Here is a 21893-nt window from a genome sequence, read left to right as displayed (position 1 = left end):
GTAGATCCACAAGGAGTGGGTGAGTTGCGCAATCGATCCCCTTTTTGGGTTTTGCAATGCGTGATAAGGATACCTTTAATGACCAGCACATTTCACTTTTAAATCGCATTTACTGGTAATGCGAGAAATCGTGCTATTGACTCTACTATTATTTATAAAGTGTACCGTAAGTGAATGCACAGTCTAAGAAAATAAATAGAAGTAAACTTATATATGTAACATTTTTCATTTTACTCTAGTGGGAACTTTTACCTAGATTTTTCTTAGATAACTTCAAGTACAATTTTCAAAAAAATAACTTACTCTAGAGCGAACCGCCCATCATTTCTAAATTGATACCTATGTATATTAAACATAATTAAACTAATCGATCGAATCCTTCCTATGAATTAACTTATTAAATTTCCACATTTTAAATCCCATGCTCCGATTGCGATTCAAGAAAGTTAATCGGGCCCATTACCTGGCTCCACCTCTAACAGTTTCCATGAATCGAATCATAAACGGGAATACGCGCAGATACAGGCACAAACAAATCAGAAGTCGGACCGCAATCTGAAACCACTCCAATTAAATGTCATAAAATGTTCGAGGACCCAGGCAAACCCCAACACAACCCGAAGTCGAATCGAAAGTAGCATTGTAAAGCCAAATGCCGTATGTGATATTTTATCATGGGTTTGTGCGGAATTGGAGCCGCACAACTCATAAATGCAAAATCCGTTTATGATGGGGCACGGGGCATGGAATATGGGAAATGGGGAATCAGGAATCGTGAATCGGACTTGAGTGGTGGCAATCTGGATAAGCTCGTGGTTGGACTGGGATTCAAGAGCTTTGCCGCTAATTCATCATTATCTCTGCCCGTAAGCGGATAAGTGGGACAGTTATGCCGGGTTGTCTTTATAAGCTACGTTCTCGGAGTTACCTGCATCTGGCTCCACTTTGTGCTGGGCTGTGTTCTTTTTTTAATCATTTTTTGTCTCATCATTTCATCGTTTCCATTGACATTATTACATGGGTAATTGCGGTAATTAAATATAATTATTGTTGTAATTTATGAGACGACCCCCTTCATGGCCGTTCCAACCCTTTTCCCTCCGCGTGGCTTTTTTGTCACTGTTTGAAATTTTTTAGATGCTTTGTTTGCCGTTTGAGTTTTTGTGTGTGCTGTTGTGTTTATTTGGAAAACTTTTTGCTCGACTGCACACACACACACACACACAGACGGGTGGCGGGAAAAAGGACGTGGACTGTTGCAGGATATTGTCGCGTTAAGTTAATTGGCTGACGGACCTCGTCCTGTAAATTTTTTTGCTGCAGCAGCAGGTTCCCGGGTAATTGTCAGTGGCATGTCCGTTCGGTGTCACAAAACTGGACGACGACATGTTGCCTCAAATTGTCGCCGGTCGGATAATCCCCTCTGCTGATATCGAAACAGTCCCAATCCCAATCCTATTATCGTGCCACCAAGGTGTTGTCCTGCAGGAGAAGGAATGCCAACTTGTCGCCCGGCAGCAAAGGATAAAGAGTTGGGAGATAGAAGATAAGAATTCCAGCTGAGCCCCACAAGGATTCCAGTGGCTACGCAAATCGACGCTAAATGTGGGGGTCTTTGAGCCAAAAGACCTCTCATCAAATCAATACAAATCGAAGGAGCGCATTGAATGAAATGGCCAATTACGAAGAAATTTGAAAATGATCAGTGTCTGGGCGAAAAAGGATAAACGAGCGAACTTATAGCTTTATAGCTGGACTTCGGCGGCATGATTATATTGATGAACGAAACCGTTAGACGCATCGGAATGCACTGGAGGACGCCAGTCAAGGCTGCGAATTAGCAAAGGGAATCGACATAGAAATAATTTCCAAGCCGGGCCAAATTGAGGCCCCTGCCAAATTGGGGGCAATGCGGTGTATTATTTTTTTGTGGCCCTCTTGCTCTCAGTTTGCGCGGCATAAAATGTATAATTTTCTTATTATCTATATATGGCGAGGGAATGAAAAGGAAGCCAAATGGCAAGGGCAACGGCAAAGGCAACGGCAACAGCAACAGCAACGGCAAAGGATCAGAGGTGGGACGGCAAGTACTGGAAATAAAATTAATTCCATAAACAACTTTCCAAAAAGTAAAGAACTTTCGTCGGCGGCGGAGGAATGGTAAAAGGTGGCTCAACCTTTTGTCTGGCAGCCATAAAAACGTCAAGCCGGAGAAACACAGAGAGAGTTTAGAGAGGAATCCTAGCCAACAAAGGATATCTGCAGAAGTGTGTGTGCGTGTGTGTGTCTGTATGCTCCACGTTCCTTGCGAACTTTCAGCCCCGAAAAGCCATTTTTATTCTCCTTCAGCTTTGTCGACATCGTCGTTCTCGTTCTCGTCCTCGTCCTTTCTATACATTTTTCCTCATGTATTATTTTCGCCATTTGCGTTGCTTCCCTGCTTTGCCACCCATCCCACCCATTCGGCATTCTTCTTCACATTTCTTCTTTCCTTTTCCCATTATGAAATGAATTGCTTTTAAAGAAATTACAATGCGGACGACTTTTGGGATTGGGGTTTCGTTTGCCGGATCGGAGGGAGGAGCCAAGGGATTGCGGACCGGGATGGTATATACATATGTGTATATGTGTCTCACGATTGGGTTGACACAAATTGCAAGGTCCAAGGCTGTCGTCTCGCCCACAGCACGCCAAAGCAAAGTCCGGAGATCTAACAGATACGATATAAGCCCTAAATCCCGACGCACCACACCCACTGATGTCCAGCGCGGTAATAGATACATTGGAGAGCTTGGAGTAAATTTATTAGGCTTAGTCGCAGAAACTAATTAAACGACAGCGGTGTTCAAAAGAACTATTCTTCAAATCAAAAAGTAAAGTATTTTATTGATGTAGAAATGATAGTAACGTGACATGAACTAAACCGAGTGATCTGAATAATTACTTATAGTGCATAAAGTATCTGTTAGTTCGAAGTAGTTTTTTAACTTGGTCATAGGATGTTTTTCTTGAGATGACCTAGTTACTCCTTATTAAAGTAAATAACAAATGCATTTCACTTTGCATTCGTTCTTCAATGAGAAAGCATAAGGTGAAAATGGAATTAAACAGAACTAAATCAACTTACAAATAGTAAGAAGTTCTTTTGCGTGAGGAAAACGACAAAAAGTTGTAATCTGCAAAATTTGGCAAGTAACCGAAAACTTTCCTTGCGAATATGTTCCCATTTGCAAGTGTCGATTGTTGCTTAATCCCCACGACGACCCTCGACCTCTGGCTTGGATTTGCATACGGCAGAGTTCAGCCGGCACCCCCGCTTCAAAAGTGCCGCTTCCTCGTGCCTGTGTGATATGTTTATAAACAAATGACACGCAATCCTTTGGGGGGCACGTGAGTTCACGGCATCCAGCTCAGCTGTCTACGCCTTCGGTTGGCTACCTCGGCTACCCGGCTTGCATGCAAGGCATTACGCATACGCAGCGTGTTCAGGTGGCTTTTGCTGCCGCTGCCACTGCTGTTGTTGTTGATCATAACACGCTCAATTTGGCGCCAAAATCGCAGCAAACCGTTAGCAACTGGCACACTCATATACTCACGCAGACCAGACCAGACCAGACCAGACACTCATTCATTCATTCATCAGTTGGTAGCTCTTTTGACTTTGGCCTATGCGTGTTGGTCGAGAGCTGCGTGCCGCCACTGCACCTGATAGATGTGCCCCCTTGCCACAAAATTGGCGGCAACCCTTTCGGCACCTATAAAAACGCCAAGTAGCGTGTCCAAAACCGAAAAACTCTAAACAACACCAGCGTATTGTGGGTCATCACAGCTTACTTTTACTGCAACTAAATTGATTTTGCATACTCTTGAACCACCACCCACTTGTTGATAGCGAATGTATCTACATCCAGAATTTAAAAATGCCAGACATATCTGACCTGTCACATTGGTATTCCGTGAAAATGTCACAATTAATTGAATTTACATTTCTGCATATAAAAATGTCAAAACAAAGAGGGGCCTATAGGAGCGAGGCTTGAATTTAAGCGCCATTTAGGGAAGCTGTCAACTGGGGAACACGCTACTCTGCTGCTCTGCTACCGTGCTGCAACTTTGGTCCAGTCACTTAGCCCCAACAACCAGCAGAATCTGGCCACAAAGGGAGCCTCCTAATCTATGGACCACTTAATGGATCTGCGCCAAATTCACGCATAAATTTCAAGGCTCAGCATCCCAAAGCTGTTAAAATTAACGAGGAGCACACGTAGCCTGGGAGCGAGGGGAGCTTCACAGCTTGGCCAACTCATTAATTTTGTCAACCCGAATGCGAAAAAAGTGAATCGAGAGGCAGTAGCTGAAACCAAAAGCGACTACAAAACGATCGCGCAACTCTGTCAAGATAACAAGGCGGCGAAAAGAGGAGAAAAAGTGGATCGGATTTGGAGGAGACCAAGTCGAAGAGTATTACACAGTAAAATAAAATAATATTTGTTTTGAATAAGCTTACCAATAATGGAAGCAAAGGAAATTCGTTCATATCACTTATTCGCATGATAATTATAAACATATTGCAAGAATGTTCAATTGGTTTATTTATCAATTAATTATTTACACCACCATTTACATTTCAAATTTGTATATGGAAAACTTTAAAAAAACGTTGTATATAGTATTAGATATGATAGATTTCAACTACTACTACTACTTTTCGGGCACCTATGTTGCTTTAGGCTGTAGCCTTAATTTACAGATCTTTTGTGCTAGTAGTCTCATTTCTTTCCAGTGTATCTGAACGAAAGCTGCGACTGAGAATCTCGGAAGAATCGGTCGCAGGCTCAGGTTCACGGCCCGCGCTAATCGTCAGAGGGGCGAAACACTTCTTGAATGGATTGTGAACCGAATTAAGTTGTTAAACGCATTATTTGCATATTTCGAATGCGTTGATGCCACATTAAGATGCCACAAGCAGTACATCTCCTCCCTCCCCCTCCTCCTACTCCTCCGAGACCCTCGGGGCTCATTTGCATATTAATTGTACAAACAGAGGCGGAGGAATGTTCGTTCCGTTCGCTTAATGAAGTGATAAATGTTATCGATGGCTTTGGAGAGGCCGACAATCGCGTTTGATCTATGGGCCAAAGCGACAGTTTTCCCATCGCCAAAGTTTCGCTGCTGTTCGGTTTCCAGTTTATGATCTACCGGGGCAAAAGCAATTTGTATCTACCAGATACATTCTTGCAGTGAGTACATAAAACTACGGTTATAGCGACGGACAGTGTGAGTGTGCGGCCGTTTTTAGTTTTATGATTACCCCTGTGTCAAGCTCGATTCCTTGCTTTCAGTATACTTTTAGTTGTAGAAGTTCCGCGCAAGAATAACGTCAACTGTGCCAGCCGGGGGAGCTCAAACTACAGGAACAACAGTAGCAACAATAGTAGCAACAACAGGAACAACAACGAGAACAACAGAGGCTAAACTGTGGCAAAGGCAACTCATTTATTTTATCGATTAAACATTTTTGCGATTCGCGCAGCGGAATCTCTTTTGGTCTCTCACTAAAAGGAGCTCCAAAGCCAGGCCATGTGGGCTTTTGGGAAAAAATGTATCTACTACTGACATATACACACATATACATTTGTATAGCTAATATACAGATACACACACACACACACACACAATCACTCGGGGGCGACATCAAAGCGCCGGGCAAAGGCAACTTTGAAAACCTTTTGACAGCTGCGAACGCCAAAAAGGAAGGCGCCCAAGGATGGTGGAAGGGAAGAGGAGTGGTTGTGGGCGAATTAGGAACAGGAAGAAGGAGCGGGAGAAGAACAAGAAGAAGAGGGTGAAGACGAAGGGGCGGGTCCCACCCTCCGCCCTGCCTGCTGCGGTGGGCGCGGCCTTTGGATTTAGTGGGGCGCAGGATTGGGCCAAGAGTGGTGAAAAGGGGCTACTGTGCGCTAATGATGCGCATTTGGCATTTTGGCCTTAATCATTTATCACCCGGCGACACCGAATAATTATTAAATTTTGTATCTGATTTCGGTCTGCTTTAGGCAATCAAAAAACACATGTCGAACCTTTTAATTAGGCGACACATTTTATTCTCATTTTTTCTTATCACGAGTAATATCTATTAAAATTATATATAATTATATATTGTAGCACATGAAACAAAGATCCATTTAATATATTTGGATGTGATACAATAACGCGTTACAAAAACAACTCGTAACTTTTTAAATAACAAAATCATCAAATATAAATAAAATATAACCAATACATTTAAGAGTTCATTTTATCAACGAATCCAACGTAATAATAAGAAATTAACGGTTTAGTTTCATCAATGATAATTTGATTTGTTCAAGCAGCTGAATAAAGCCAACATTTTCGTGAAACTCCGTGCAGCCCCCATTGTCTGCAATAAAGAGTCTTTTGTAAGCTCACTGCCAGAGTTAAACGATCCCTTTTGGGCCAGGGTGCTGGGAAGGGAAAAGGTAACTAAAAGTATCACCTGCCCGGGCCAGATACCACCTCCTCGCCGACTGCAGGCCGAAAGGACACCCCGCCCAAGCCCGCTGCTCCTGGCCAGCCCCTTGGGCGCTCCACTTCAGCGCACACTCGAAAAAGCAGAAAAACACAAAACCTACAAAAATATGCAGAAGGCAACAGTGCGTCCTGGTTGTGGTCCTGTTCCTGGTGCTAGTCCTATTCCTCCTGCTGCTGCTGCTTTTGGAACTTTTACTGCCGGCCGCACCACTTCGGTGGTGGATTTTAATGGAACGCTTTGGGTTAATACAAAATTCTTTTGTTTTGCTTTCGCTGACTAACCTGGGCTAGGCTCGGGGTTGGCCAAATGCAGGTGGTCAGCCGGGTATTATGGATTAGTGGATGGGATAGTGGGATGGTGGACAAACACATCGCTTCCAAACATTTCCTCAGTTCACTGACACTAAGGCGATCCCAACACGGCGATCCTGATCCGCTGGCCAGACAGAAAGTCCGACAATTCGATGGTTTTAGACCAACTAAATCGCTTGTAAGGCCGTAAGCGCTTCAACACCTTCCAACATGACTGATACCCAGCCCAAGAAATGGCAACAAAGTAGCTGCCCCAAATGAGACAGCAGACAGCAGGGGATATTGAGACAGAAAGAGACACTCGCACTAGCACTCGCTTAATGGCTGATATCGGCGTACCCCTTTCTCCTGGCCAAATCTGTGGCCCACTGCCGCCCAGTTTGGCATATGGAGCAGCACTATTTAGGCTTCGATACGCTGCATTACGCAATGGTGTTAATTACTAACACACGGACACTAGGCACCCGGCGAGTAGGAGAGCTACGAATACTATAGATATGGATACTTTGATACTTGGATACCCATATACACCTAGATACTTAGATACTTAGGCACACACACTGGCAGACGGATAATCGCCGGCAAGCAACTGAAGCGAACTGCAGCGGCAGTGGAAAACGGTTAACCAAAGACGGTAGCAAAAGCATTTAAAGCCATTTTAGCCACGGCGTCCCCAATAGAAAATCGTGCATAAAAAAGGTACGGTTTTGGTTTTAAATGAATCGGTGTTGTTTCTTAAATTCAGGCAAGGAACTTTGAAATTATTTTCTAAGGATATCCCCCGGCATATGTCATTCAACCCACATACACGTAACATATATCTGCCGATCTCCGACACCCCCATTCCATTGTAATTAACTAAATAGAATAACGCGCCAGTCGGCCGGTCTTTCAAGCCGAGATACTTTTAACCCCATGTCAACCGGGTTTTGTGAGGAGGGCGCAGGCGCAACTAATGAGCAACCCACCACCGTAGGCCATGTGGTGTCTCCCCCACCCACCCATTCATCGCCCGCCGGCTGGTCAGCCCGTTTGACCAACATTAAATTGAGCTGCGACTTCAAAACGTATGCGCCCTACGAGCAAGAGGTCCTGGCCATATGGTCGTCAGATAGGGACCCTCAAAAGCCGTGCTCCGACTGAAGCGGCCAAAGCATATGTCGCAGTGGGCTGCGGTTTTCCACTCAACGATCTCCTGGCATGTGGGAATGAAACATTCCGTATACTCTGCGAAGTGTAATTCATCAAAATTTTCACAAATTCAATTTGCTGCAAATGGAGTGGGAAACTGTGTTTGGCTGGGCTGAAGGTTCAGTTACACCACAAAAATAATTAACTTCGGTCGAACGTAAAGAGAATGTATTCCTATTAAAAAAAAGGCACAGTAAATGGGAAATCCTACATTGTGCTGAGTTAATAGATATCTATTTATGAACATATAGTAATTTTCTGCATGGAATAGTAACTTCATAAACCTTGGACATCCTTTGAGCTCGAAAGGCAATTTCTTCTACCCAACAAGTTTTAAACCGACCAGTTTTGCAACTCAATCAAACTGCATACAAAGCGAGTGCTTGAACTTTAAGCCGCTGCAACACCAAGACCAACAATCGCAACTGCAACTTGGCTAATTACCATCGCACCACAACTGCAGCTCAAAGGAGCATTTCAAAGGATATGCCAGCTGCAGCAATCAATAACGAGGATACCCCCACACACCCTTGTACATAGCTGCAGCCAGAACAACAATAAGCTCACATAGAGAGCATAAACAACTAGCTGATAATCAATAAAGCAAAAGCAGGACTGATATATCCATAACAACCAACAAGTGGAACCCCCAACAGCGAGGGGCAAAGTGATTCCACCGTTTTAGGGGTTAGGGGCAGCTCACAACTTTAAATACTTGTGGTAATGGCCAACAACTCTCAGAAACGGATGCAATGGCTTCCAATTAAACTGTGCACTGAAGTCGTTTCATTTGGGGTAAAGGAGGAGCGGAAGGAAAGTAAAATACCGCGAATTCCTAGATCATCCAGATAAAAAATTGCAGGGCAAATATTAAGGTCGATGGAAAAGGAGCAGGTATAAATATGAAAGGAGAAAATCATTGTTAAATGCGATGTCTAACTATATTGTAATAAATACATATTGAAAAGATTACTTTATCACTGGTAATATAAACAACATTACATGCAAGCATTTTTATTTTGGAACATCGTGCTCCAAACTTTTCAGTGCTGAAACTCAATTGAATAGATAAGTTCCTAATAAAATAGCTGCACGCAAAGTGCAAACTCCGCCAAATTGTGTGCGCAAATACCCATGCGGCGTATGCGTAATATTTGCATCAAGGGGTGAGGAGCGCATATCGAAGGGCAGCTGCTTCCCAGCCCTAGGGAGCTCAATTAAATTGCAGTAAAAACTGAGCGGCTTGAAGCTAAGGCGAGCACATTTTGATCAGTTCATTAAAAACATTAAAAAATAAAAACTATGATCGAGGGGCAAATGCAACGCTCGGCTCAAAACCCTAAAAGAGTGAGGCCCTCGACCTGCCACTCGAATAATTGCAGGTGTGCATTGCAGCAGGGAGAGGCAAGGTGACAATTTTTCGTCAGTCGAGCGAGTCAGAGTCGGTGTCAGCTTTGAGCCAGGCCCACAGCCAGGTCCACGGGGTGGCACCTCGAAGGCCCTGCTGTTTTTTTTTCTTTTGCCAACTGCAGTAAAGCGTAATTGTTTTTCTGTTTTTTTCGTTTTTTGTTCTTTATCAGACTAGCAAGAACAGCGAATTACGCGACTGCCTGTCGATGGTGAAACGTATTAAGTTGAAGTTTTACGGAGTAGCCAGAAACTTTAATAAGAACGAAATTTAGGGAGAAGGGGAATTAAATTGCACACAATGAACTTACTGTGCAAAACTCAACGCCTTGAACAAACAAATGTTTCACTTTAAGTTGGTAAACTTTTCAGAGAAATATGCGAAAAATACATAGCTAATACTATCGTAATAACATATCAAAGTTATTACTATCAGAAAGAACCGAACACATATAATTGAGTTAGAAAAGATTTAAGGACTTTGGCCTATATCGAAATCTTCGAAACACTCTAACCATTTTTGTTTCATAGAAGTTATAGAAAAACCATGGAAACCATTAAAATTTTATAAAGCAGCACAACAAATAAGAATATTTGTAAGCTTTTATGCCCGAAACATAATTTTTGAAATTGAACTGTACTGTTATTAAATGACTTACTTATTCGACTATAACTAACTAGACGCATATTAAACGCTAGATCAGATAAGCTGGATAACCAGTCCATATATTAGCTGCGTGCTTATCCTAAATAGATCCTGGTTCTTCGCTTTGGGAAAAGCCCAAGATAATCGATGCGGACCTGAGCTGCGCGTTCTTCGCCCGTTCAAGACCAAGGCGCTCAAGCTGATCAGTGGATCTTGATTATGGGGGTCGCAACATTAGCGATCGGTGGTCTGCACTTGGCCAGTGGGCGTGGTCGGGCTGCAGTTGCCGCTCCTCGCCTCCTGCATATTTAGCAGCGCTGCTCATGATAATGCGTGAGTTCTCATATATTTATATTGAAAACATTATGCTTTGTGCGGCTGCAGCAGCTAAGTACACAAAATTATCAGAAATTATGTGCACCTTGGGACAGGCAGATTCCGATCTCCCCCAGCGAACAGCCGGAGGGGCCGCCGTCATCATCATCATCAGCATGACCGTTCATCATCATCATCGTCATCTCCATCAACTGTTTGGCTACTGTAATTTCACGGTAACCTGCCCCGACATACATAATGCAAATCAATTTGAATCTTTCGCTCGACAAAGGGGGATTCACCGCCCTTCATTTCATCCGAGGGCCAAGTCAAAAGTCAATGGCGATGCTGATGGTGATGGCGATTTGTCAACAAAGTGGCCAGCAGATCATTAATAATCGAATGCGGGGGATTCAAGATTCAAGACCAGTAGCCACGGAGATTGATGGATCGTCAGCGGGTGGCGCCACAAGGTGGCAAGCTGGTAAGTGGCAAGTGCAGCCAATCGCATTGATTGAAATCTTTCAGTAATAACAGAGCACCCAACAGCCCGCCTCACAAACATTCCGCCTCCCGCTGTGCATTTAAATCTGAATCTGTATCTGTACGAGTGAGTATCTGTATCTTGGGATTCGGATCGGTATTGTTTCTGATTCTGGGATTGAACTGGGGCATGGGGCACGGGGCATGGACTCACCTTTTGCCGTTGCGTCGCCTTCGCTTGGTGGCGTAGACGGTGCCCAGCTGGCTCATTGCTAGGGCGGAGTTCGTTATGGTCGCCGTCGTGAATGATTTTAACTCTTATTATTTTTCGTATCAATTTTTCGTCGTCTTCTGCTGCCTTCTGGCTTGTCTGTCGTACAGGTTGTTGTTTCCTTGTTTCCTCGTCGTGGCTTTCTTATTTCGCTTTTTTCTTGGTTTTTTTTGTAATTGGTTTTTATTTATTGATTTGGCTTGCTCTGGGTACACACTCTCACACACACGGACTCGCACACAGATACAGCCAGGAGCTGAGTGCGATCAGATCCGCTGAGATCCTGCTGCGGGTTTTCGGTTTCGGAGTTGTAGCCACGCGTAAATTTCGTTTTTTCTTCTTTGTATTTATTTTTAATTATCATCACGCTTACATTTTGTTTACTTTTTTCATTTCCCGCGCTCCTTTTTTTTATTTGTATCTATATTGCACTGTAGTTTCAGTTGGCTGGAGCTAAATGGGGGATTTAATGCGAAACTGTGATTCAGCAATTGAGAAAGGCTGGGAAATTTAATTTTTATGCATTCGATTGTGGGCTGTATGACTTTCTGAAGCTTTGGTTCAACCCATTCGATTTATTTAGTAATTAGACTCCGACGGAAAAAATACTACCGTTTATTTAAAGTAAAGCCAATTAGTTTAGTTTGTCAATGTCATGGAGCCGTTGTCTAATAGGATTTGATTTTGCGGTTGAAAGTATAATTTTGATTAATCTCGAAAAAACGTGTTTATACATATATTTAAATTTGCATCTAATGCTCCCACGATAAATGCTTATCGATTGATCAAAAAATTGGCACTGAAGCTTTTTTTACAACCGAAGAAAAGGATTTTTTATACCCGTTACTCATACAAGATCGACTCTGCTAGTCATCCTTCTTAATACTTTTATGTTACATACTTTTTAAAGAACACTATATTCTGTATATCATTTTTACTATACTATACTCTACGAGTAGTCTCTTTTTAAAAGTAAAACTGATACCGCGCAATAAATGTTTAAAATGCGTATTTGTGTCAGGAATTTTAAAATTTAATAGAATAGCTAAAAAAGATTTGATTGCTTTCCTATCCTATCCAATATATCAAATTATATAAGCCAGTTAAATTGAATGGCACTTGTGTTTATTATGCCAGAAGTTCAAATGCAGTTTGAGTTGTTAGAAAAATCTTTTCTTCTACTGAGAAGACTATGAAAATCCCAAATCCTTTTTCAATTGCTATCAAAAACGGGTTGTTGTTTGTGATTTTTTGTTTTGATTCGAGTGGCTGCAATTTACAGGTTATTGTTTTGGTTCTTTCGTGGCAACACTTTTGCTTTTTCACTTGCACTTTTGCCGTTTGTGTGGCTGGTGTTGTTGCTCGTGGGCTCTGGTTTATCAATGGGCGATGTTTGCGATGACGACGCATGCAACAGAGGAAATCAAAATCGGCACGGAACCAAAAGCGCTAACGCAAGAACGGCACGCAAATCATTTTGCGGCACGATCGACGTCGACGTCGGCAGATCCGCCGGCAGCGCAGCCGGCAGAGCAACCGGAGGCGAGTTGTCAAAGTGACATTTTTCAGGCACGCACACACACACGCACGCGTGGGTGTGTTGGAATAGTAAAAAAGAGAGAAGTGAATGACCGCCGGCGGTTTGCAATTCGCACACGTGACTCCACGAAGCCTTTGCAGGACATCCAGTTACAGGGTATCGCGTGCTGCGCTTCGCTTTTGTTTCTGTTTTCGCCTCTTTTGTTGTTATATCGCCTTTCTTTTAGATGACACTCACGCACACACACACACGCACGCACCTTTTAGCGGGATTCTGGCGACGGCGGAACAACCGTTAGGAGGGAGCAGCGACTGCACGCGAGCGCCAGAAACGAGTGAATGAGCGAATGAACAACAGTGCCAAAAAAACGGACTGGGACAGACGGAACACAGGCATTTGAAACGAGGCACAAAGGCGATGGAGCGCGCTCTCTCACTCGCACTCAGCGGGGAGACGGGGGAGCTCAAAGTCGCTATCTCTCACTCGCTCTCTTTCAAACGTGACTCTACTGCGCTGCGGCCACGTAAACGCTTTGAGATTCCAACAAGAACTGAGCTGGCGCCACGAAACGAATGGAAAAACCAGTCCTGGCGGAACGCACTGGCAATGGAACACGCGGACGGCGTGTTTGGGCCACTTCCAGTCGTCCTGGCAACGATCGATCGCCAAGCGACGCGGTCGCGTGGGAGTGAGACAGAGCGAACGTTGTTCCACTGCCAACCGTTCCGACGTCGCCATACGTGCGACTGGAAGGGAGCGACCAACCAAGGCAGTCTTGGAAGTGCTGTCGCTATCTCATTCGCACCCTCTAATTGCGCTCAAGCCGCTGAGAGGGCGTGTTCGCACACACATACTTACACTCACAGCCCAGTAGCGCCGACTCTTTCCAGCGCACTGCCAACTGGAAATTCGGGGCACATCGCTCATCTCTTAATTAATTAGGCGGTAATTAAGAGCTATCAGTGCTATCGCTCAATGGCATCTATTCGCCTCACTCTTCTTCTATTTCGAACTTATCTGGGCCGGATTTTACTTCGTTTTGCCACTGAAATGCAAATTTTATTTGGTGTGACCAAAGCCATTAAGGCCATAAACATGAGCACTCACTTCGCGCTTATCGCGGATGATTTATTCACATGTGCCACCTGACAACCGCAAAAGAGCAAGGAGAACGAAATGCATACCGCTGCCCAGAACAGAACCAGAAATCATATTCGCACACCTAGACAGGCCAAATGTCCGTGTCCAAGAACCCGATTGGCAGTGTACAAAGCCCCTTTATCCCACGGCCCATATGCTGCGTCCGCCTTTAACCGCATGTCACAGATGGTGATGCCTGCTCGCACTCCTCAAAGGCACAGTTTGCGCTCTTAAATAACTTTTTAAACACTTATTTCACACATTTTGACAATCTCTGTATACAAACTCTAGAATATATTTTGATTGAAATGAGTACAGTAAGCCACTGAAATGAATATAATAAATATATTCCTAGTATTTTTTTACTTTATTACAAGAAGTTATCAAAATTATAACTATTTTTTGTTTTAGGTAATAAGAAGGTTAAAGTGTTTTCTTTTTAATCTTCCTGTAGAGATTTAGTTGTGTAGACGTCGGGCAAGTCGACCTTTGTGGGACTGTAGTCTCTTGTTGTATGTCTGTTCTTCTACAGCAGACCCTAGTTATTAACCCTTTTAAACAGGCAGCACATAGAGGTATGCAACAGTTTTTTAGTTCCGTAATCCGTTAAACTTATTGTCTTTTTTTTTTATTATTAAAAAGTTTGGATACATATAGAATTAAGTTATTTTACTGCTACCTTCAGGCAGCCTAAATAATTATATGTATAAGGAATAAGACATAGTAATACTATTGTATTAGACAAAGTTAAAGTTAACAATTTTTAATTATATTCGATGATACATGTTTTATATTTTTAAATATTTATTGACAACTAATACTAAGCATATTTATTACGACATGGTTCTAAAAGATAGATCCTGTGGGTGAAAAACTTATTGTCTGATGAAAGCCTTTGTTCATTATATTCATCCGCTCTGAGAAATCATTACTATTATTATCGAATGACCACTGTAGAATGCCTTCCATATCGAAAATGTACTTTTCTTTTATTGTGACGTCAGCAATGGTCGAAATGGCTGGCACTGTATTTGTATTGCGTGCAACTATTCAATGCCAAGTCAGAAGGGAAAAGAATGGAATATTTCCTCAGATAGAATCTCTGGCAGTATGGTGTCTCACTCAAGCCCCGCTGCGTAAACTAAGGACAACCGGAGCACCACAGACAGCAGGATCAAACGAATCAGAAGAATCAGAAGAGGATTCACTTCGAAGAATGAGCAACACAGAAGGCAGCGCTTGTCAATCGGAGGCCCTAATAAGTGAGCTGAGTTGAGTCGAGTGGAGTGAAGTGCAGCAATGTGGAAGGGCTTGCAAGTTGCAACCAGTTTTGGTGCGTTGCCACTTTCCCATCTTGCAGCTTATCAATTTACGCTTCGACTTTGTAAGAGATGCGCACAGTGCAGGTGCTTTTCCCACCTCCCCTTCATATTCCGATTTTGCACTGCACTGCCCCCTTTTGGTACAGTAAGTTCTAAGGTACAGTACTCACTCGATAAATTGAAATTTATTGCTAATACTGTCCAGGAGCGATGTTTATTAATTATTATTATTAATTATATAAATAAATTTATTTATTTATTCATATATAATTAGTTATTTATGCATACTTCCCACTGTACTTTTTTGCTGGCGCTTTTTGCTGACCGCTCGACCAACAATTTCCCAATGACGTCGTTCCCCCCATAAGGACTTATGAATGGTTTTCGCCAGTATCCTTAATGCGATATACTCTCTGGGCCCACACTTCGCAATCTACCCCTCGTTTTGCCTAATTTCGTAACAAGTTTCTTATTAACTCGTTTTTGCTCGCTGTCTTTGCTCAGCAGCTGCCTGGCCACATCAATGTCACTGCTGATCACATCTAGACAAGCACTCTATATAGATCTATATAATTTGCCAATTAAGTAGGGGATAACCCTCCCCGATATATCTGACCGACAACATTAGCGGGACACAAAAGCCGCAAAACGATAAAAACAAAAACAACCGAACAGAAAAGATACAAATGTTTTTTGTGGAGCTCCGCTGCTAACCAGGCAAAGGGTCATACAAAATTCCACAGAAAGAAGGGAAGACCATTATGCATTTCCCCATAATGTTTACTCCGATCCATTGGCGGCGCCAATTAAATATAATTATTCTGTGTACATAAACAACAGCGGTGAGCTTAAAACAAGGTAAAGCCATAAAGTATAAATGTAAACAAAGTGCAATCTGAGCATACCCTTTTATTAGAGTGAAGCAGGGGGTATCAGACTACGAAAGGGATAAGGGAGAAAGAAATATTGATGATGTTATCCGTCTGCTCGTAATTTGTTAGTAATTCAAAATCTACAAGTACTCCTTCTCAAGCTTCCACATCCTCATTTTCTAAAAGTGAAGTAAAAGCTTTAAAGCAAAACGAACATCTAAAAGCCTCTTAAAATCTAAAAGTAGGCAATCCAAACGTTATCGAAATTCTAGAATTATTAGCACGGTATCTAGAAATTCGTTATCTTTGAAGGTGTTCCGCAAAAACAATCAGCGCCAACGGGATATAGAACAATGTTTACCTTTTTGAGAAATGCAACTGACCAACCGATTCTCCACCCCGTATCCCCCCGCCCACCTTGCGCCCGATAAGTAGCCGCAATTATAATTGCCGTTTGTGGCGGCCCAAAAATGGCTGCCTTTGTCCGAGCTGAAAACACAATCAACATGACAAACAAACGGGCAGAAACAAAAATGTCATTTTAGACAGAACACAGAACTCACTACACGAAACAACAAAAAAGCTGAAAAATGCAAACAATGGCCGCCAGCAGTAGCAGCGGCTATAACAACCCGCGATCAATTGCGCGAGATAAGTGGACAACTGCGCCACCACCACGACAGCACCACCACCACCACCACCACTGCACTGCTCTGGGAAGGGCGACCAACCCAAGCGACTCACTGCGCCCACCTCCCTGCCACCACCCACTCCACCTCCCCCTCGGTGCCCTTGCATCGCTGACATATTTCAGATTGAGCTGCCCCCACACCCTTTCTTTGAAAACTGTTGGTGGCTGAAATCATTAAGCTTGACAAGCAGGAATGCCATCCTACTCTGGAAAGCAGAAAGCATTTCTGTAAGACTTACTAACGATAACGTTGCATTTTTTGACGTTGAAAAATTCCCATTTTTCAAACTCCTTAAAAACTCTTCAAAATGTTAAAGATTCGAAACTTTTTCCAAGAACTACACATACAATATACACCTACTTAATGCTTAAGTCTGCTTTTCAATAGTGAATTAAAAAAGAAGAGGGTAATTTGAGATCATTAGGTGTAATGATATTGTTACTTATAACTTATTTATACTTATACTTATTATATTTTTTATTTCCGGTATGCCAGTCAAATAAAATACTTATGAAATTGTCGTTTACCGACTTTCGTAATTCCGTTTGGCATTTAACGCTTTCGTAGAGTATTTCAATTCAGTAGCTCGCCGACTGGACGATTGTTTGTACAGATACACACGTGAACATATAGCTGTAGCTGATAATACGGGCTCTTTGTTGGTGGCTATATGGGCACATTCGTGTCGCGTATTTGACACTATCATTAGAGCTAATGCCAAAGCTGAGCCCCACTCCTGACCCATCGTATCGCCAGGTCCCATCCCGACTGTCTAATTATGCGAATGTCAATCTTTGTCGGCGTTTTAAGACTTTTTCGATTGCCCCGGTGCGATTTCCTATTCGAATGCCACAAGAGACCAAACAAAATGTGATTTATGAAGCGATCCGGCTAACGGATACGAGACGGATCTTGGCTGAAGAGCCAGTTTGGTTCAATTCCACATCGGATTCCGCAATGGATTGGCAACGCTATGGTATGGTTTGGTATGGTTTGGTCAAGCGGTATCTGAAACAGTTAATCGGCAGCAAAATTAATAAATCCGTTGAGTTTAATAGAGTTCAAAAAGCAAGAACGCACAGCGCAAAGCGAAAGGCATCGCCTGCTAGCTGGTCAGTGCCAGATACGCAAGTCCCAGTTCGCAGTCGCGAACTATAGGATTTGGCTGCATCTTGTCTTGGGCCACAAACCACAAAGGTTTAGCTGGAGCTGGAGCTGGAGCTGCCTTTGGGGTCAACGCCGCCGAGATGTTCCCAGAAAGATCAGCAAATGAAGATCTCAATGGGCTGGCCGAGTTGGCCCGGCTGGCTGCTCCTCGTCTAGGCAATGCGCTCAAATAAATTCAATCTAAATTGTAAGTTTGTTTAGCTGGAGGAGCAGGTCAGGTGGGGGGAGGGAAGGGGCCAGTGCAATAACAATAATAATAATAATGCAGCGAAAAGAAAGAGAGATGTTCGCAGGCATCGAACGGGCCAAATTAATCGACCAGACTCCGAACTCCAAACTTGAAACTTGAAACTCGAAACTCCAAGCTCGAGAGCTCCATTGCGAAGCGCCTCTTTTAAGCCCAGCTCAGCCATACAGCCAAACAGCCCAACAGCCCCAACTTTGGCTATTTTCGGGGCGCAAATAAGATTGATCTTTTGTAACTTCCATGCTGCTTTTCGAACGCTTCCCCGATCTGCCCCCCGCGCCATCCCTTTGCCAGCATCCAGCAGCGGTAATTTGTTATCGCGATGATTTATGAACCATTGGAGACTGCGACTCGAGCAGTTTAGTGGGTGTTTACACAAGCCACGGCCAGACGGAGTGCGAGGAGGGGTCGGAGTGAGGGGGGGGACTGCAGCTCGATTCTAATACCCCGGACCGCCCCAAGGCTAATCCAAACACTAGATGGCGCTGCCTGCTCCTTGATGGATTTGTTGCTCAAAAATGTGCAAGCGAAGGAAAGCCTTTGAACCTAGAATCGACTATGGAGTTTCCAGGGTCCGTTGCGCTGTATATAATCAGCAAATAAGAAAGACTTTTGAAATCACTAAGCATTAAGTACACAATATTAATTAAACCCTTTGGGTTTAAAAATCAGTATTATACATACAACAGGAAAAAATCATACCCAGTCTATTGTAATATTTGTTTTTACTGTATAAAGTATGTATGTTCATATAGGTAGGGCCTTAAAAACTCATTCAAAACAGCTTGACTTAAAAGAGGGTCTATCTGGCTTACTATTAGATATATACCCCCCTGGCGAGTAATTACAGGGTACCACGCGAAATCCCTATTCAATTCGAGGCAAACACTAAGAAACCGCAGTTCAGAGGGTCCACCGAGTGCGATGTGAATCGCCTGGCACGTTTCCGCATTTTCCTGGCTCTGGATTGTGTAGCTGTAGCCAACATATTTATCCACCGCCCTGCCCGACTGCATCCTGATCAATGGCAGCAGCCGCAGGGCCGCAGAATGATATTGTAGCTCTATATTATGGAAGTATTTAAGGTTCTAAACGATTCAATCGCTGCCTCCGCAAGCACTGAGAGAACTATCTGGACAACACTGGCCTCAAGATTCCTCCACTCCACTCGCATGGCATTTCTTTCTGGGCAGTGTGAGCTGTGATGTCTAAATAGCCACGGAGTAGAGGTACACGATTTTATTTATTCTCCAGATGGGCCAATACAAATTGCCTGGGCCGGAAAACAAGTCGAGAGCAGGCGTGGGCGATAATTGAGAATTTATTCGATGCGTTCTGGGGCGACGTTTATTGGGCCTAAGTATTCTGCTTCCTGTTCGAGGCCCCAATCTCTTGACCACCACTTGGCCACCTGTCGCGCCTGAGCAGCAACCATTAATCAGGGCAAAAACAAAGTCAAAAACAAAAACAAAAAAGTAAAATACGTATTCAATAAACTGCTCTTAATGATAACCCCAGTTCTGTAATCTGTTTTAGGAGGACCCCGAATTGTCATCAAAATTGCCGCTTATGGAAAACACCAGCAGCCAAAGCGTTGTGGCTAATGGCTCTAAATAACAATGATTAAGTCGCCAAAGGATCCCCGTATCGTACTCAACCCAAACCCAAACCCAAACCCAACCCAACCCATCCCAGGGCAGACCATTCCATACGATTCGATTCGATCCCATCGGATTCCGAAAAAAGTTGGGAGTGTGAGTCAAGCTCCGCCGGCGGCTGCGTCGCGCGAAACTCGAGATCGTATCGGGAACGCTCCACAACGCATCGCTTCACATCGCCGAGATCCTCGAAAGAGGCGCTGGCCGGGCAGAAACCTGTTGACATTGATATTGATATTGCCATTGATATTGGTTTGGTATGGGTAATGGTATTGATATTAGTATCGCTAGTGCGGCTCCCCTCCTGCGCGAGCACTCGTATGTATCCCCTGTTTGTGGCTCCACTGCAGGTGCGTAGTCCGATCGGGGGCAGCTACCGATCAGATAGGCATTTCATAAGCTGGGATCTGTATGGTGTGCTCTTCTGAATGATTCACCCCTTAATAAGCTGATTATTTCAACGAGAGTTGATTCGAAATGGTTATTGGTGTTGAAAAGGTTTCTCGATACAATCATTTTCACCTTTAATGGATAGCTTAAATACAATTATATTTATATAGTTCTAATTTTAATATTTTTAATCTCATTTTAGATTGGTGACAGACACCACAACTTCAAGTAAGCTAGTTAAGAAATCTTTAAAATCTTTGCCATTACAAATTAGAGCTCCTTTAATCTCTCCTCATAATTTCTATCTATGATAAGGATTAATAATACTACGCCCCTGCTTCCTTATTTATTCGCCTGGAGGCCATGGCACACGTCTAGCAAAAGCCAGGGGCAAGTGCCTCAATACCTCAACTTGCCGCAAGTGGACTTCACCTGACAGTGGCCGAGGTTCTCACGTTGCGAGGGAGTACGTAACCCGATGACTTGTGCATTCTTTTACGGCTAATTTAACCGATTAGCAACTTGTCCCCCGAGCATTGAATTCTGACTTGGAGTCGGAGTTCTGCGGTCTGGCTGTCGCCCGCTGTCAGCCACTACATGGTTTCGGATCGTATCGTATCGTATAGGATCGGATCGGTTCGGTTGGGTTAGGTTTGGTTTGGCTCAATTTGCTCTGGCTTGGCTGGTTGGGTGCGAAGTAACTGATATATTCGACGCCCACACACGTTGTCATTTGGGAGTGACATAGAGACAGAGAGAGGGGAAAGGAAAGGGGCAAGTGAATCACGTGGCCGTGGGGTTGACTTGAATGCAAAGTAGCTGACAAATGGCAAAAGCGGCAAATTGCGAACGATTCCAAAATGGTCGAAGGGTGGCATTGCAGGGTGGTTGGCTGCCCTGATGATGGCCATTAGCCGCCGATTTGAATGCCCCTAATCATGGGGTCTGCTGGCCACCGTCTGTCACGCCTTTTTGGCGCCCACAATCGGTCAAAGAAAATCGTTTAGGCAAAAAACGGGGTTACAAAAAAATAAATATGTAAAAAAACAGCAGCGAAACGGGAATAGAAAAACAGAGCGAGCCAGAGAGAGAGGCAGAGAAAGAAAGAGAGAAAAAAGTACATACAAATGACTGCAATTTTTCAACGCTTAAAAATCACATTAATTAGCGTTCATGTTTTGTGCACTTCAAATTGCGAGCGGCAGCTGAAAAACAACATATGAATTATAAATTATAAATTTATTCTCACTCCAATTATCAACAAAGTTAAGCATACGCCTAGTTGCACTTTCAGCAATAAATAATTGCGCCAAGAAACAGAGGAAAAAATCATATTTAAACACAACTTAAAATGCAAATTTCAGCATGCAACCCGGGGCGTAGTAGTACGACTTCTTTCCCCTTCTCCATGGTCATCTCATTACTGTTGAAAGCCAAAAGAAAGAAGTATCTTTAACTCGCTTAATTGCCACCTCGGCGGCTGCAGGGGAACATGGATGGGAAGTTGGCCGTGGTGGTCAGTCGGCAAAAGAAATGGTTTTGCATTTGCGATTGCCAAGTCAAAAAAATAGTACTAGTACCCAGCTAAGCTCAGTTGGTTGATTTTCACCTCAAGAATTTACAATACAATATGAGGTCTAATGGAAAGGTGAGGTGCATTGATGGAGCAAACACTTTAATTCAAATGT

General features: G+C 43.4%; 1 protein-coding gene and 1 long non-coding RNA gene across 4 annotated transcripts in view; one reads left to right on the top strand and one right to left on the bottom strand.

Moving 5' to 3' along the window:
• LOC6537047 (single-minded homolog 2) overlaps window positions 1-14165 on the bottom strand; it is a 31986-nt gene extending 17821 nt beyond the window's left edge. For 2 of the 3 annotated variants that reach the window (XM_002097576.4, XM_039375726.2), the window contains exons 1-2: window positions 12977-14165; window positions 11121-11630 (exon numbers count right to left, since the gene is read on the bottom strand). In XM_002097576.4, coding sequence (XP_002097612.2) covers window positions 11121-11176 — 56 coding nt within the window. In that variant the 5' untranslated portion in view covers window positions 11177-11630; window positions 12977-14165. Of the gene's footprint in view, window positions 1-11120; window positions 11631-12954 lie in introns of all 3 variants that reach the window. The other variant, XM_039375727.2, reaches the window with a different exon arrangement.
• LOC120321800 lies at window positions 11626-14201 on the top strand. Its single transcript, XR_005561519.2, has 2 exons — window positions 11626-12873; window positions 12944-14201. It is a non-coding gene; the product is annotated as an uncharacterized LOC120321800 (long non-coding RNA).
• Window positions 14202-21893: the final 7692 nt, after the last annotated feature.

Source organism: Drosophila yakuba, chromosome 3R (genome assembly GCF_016746365.2).
Source record: "Drosophila yakuba strain Tai18E2 chromosome 3R, Prin_Dyak_Tai18E2_2.1, whole genome shotgun sequence".
NCBI classification, from domain to species: domain Eukaryota; kingdom Metazoa; phylum Arthropoda; class Insecta; order Diptera; family Drosophilidae; genus Drosophila; species Drosophila yakuba.
This window is presented reverse-complemented; position numbering and strand designations above follow the sequence as displayed.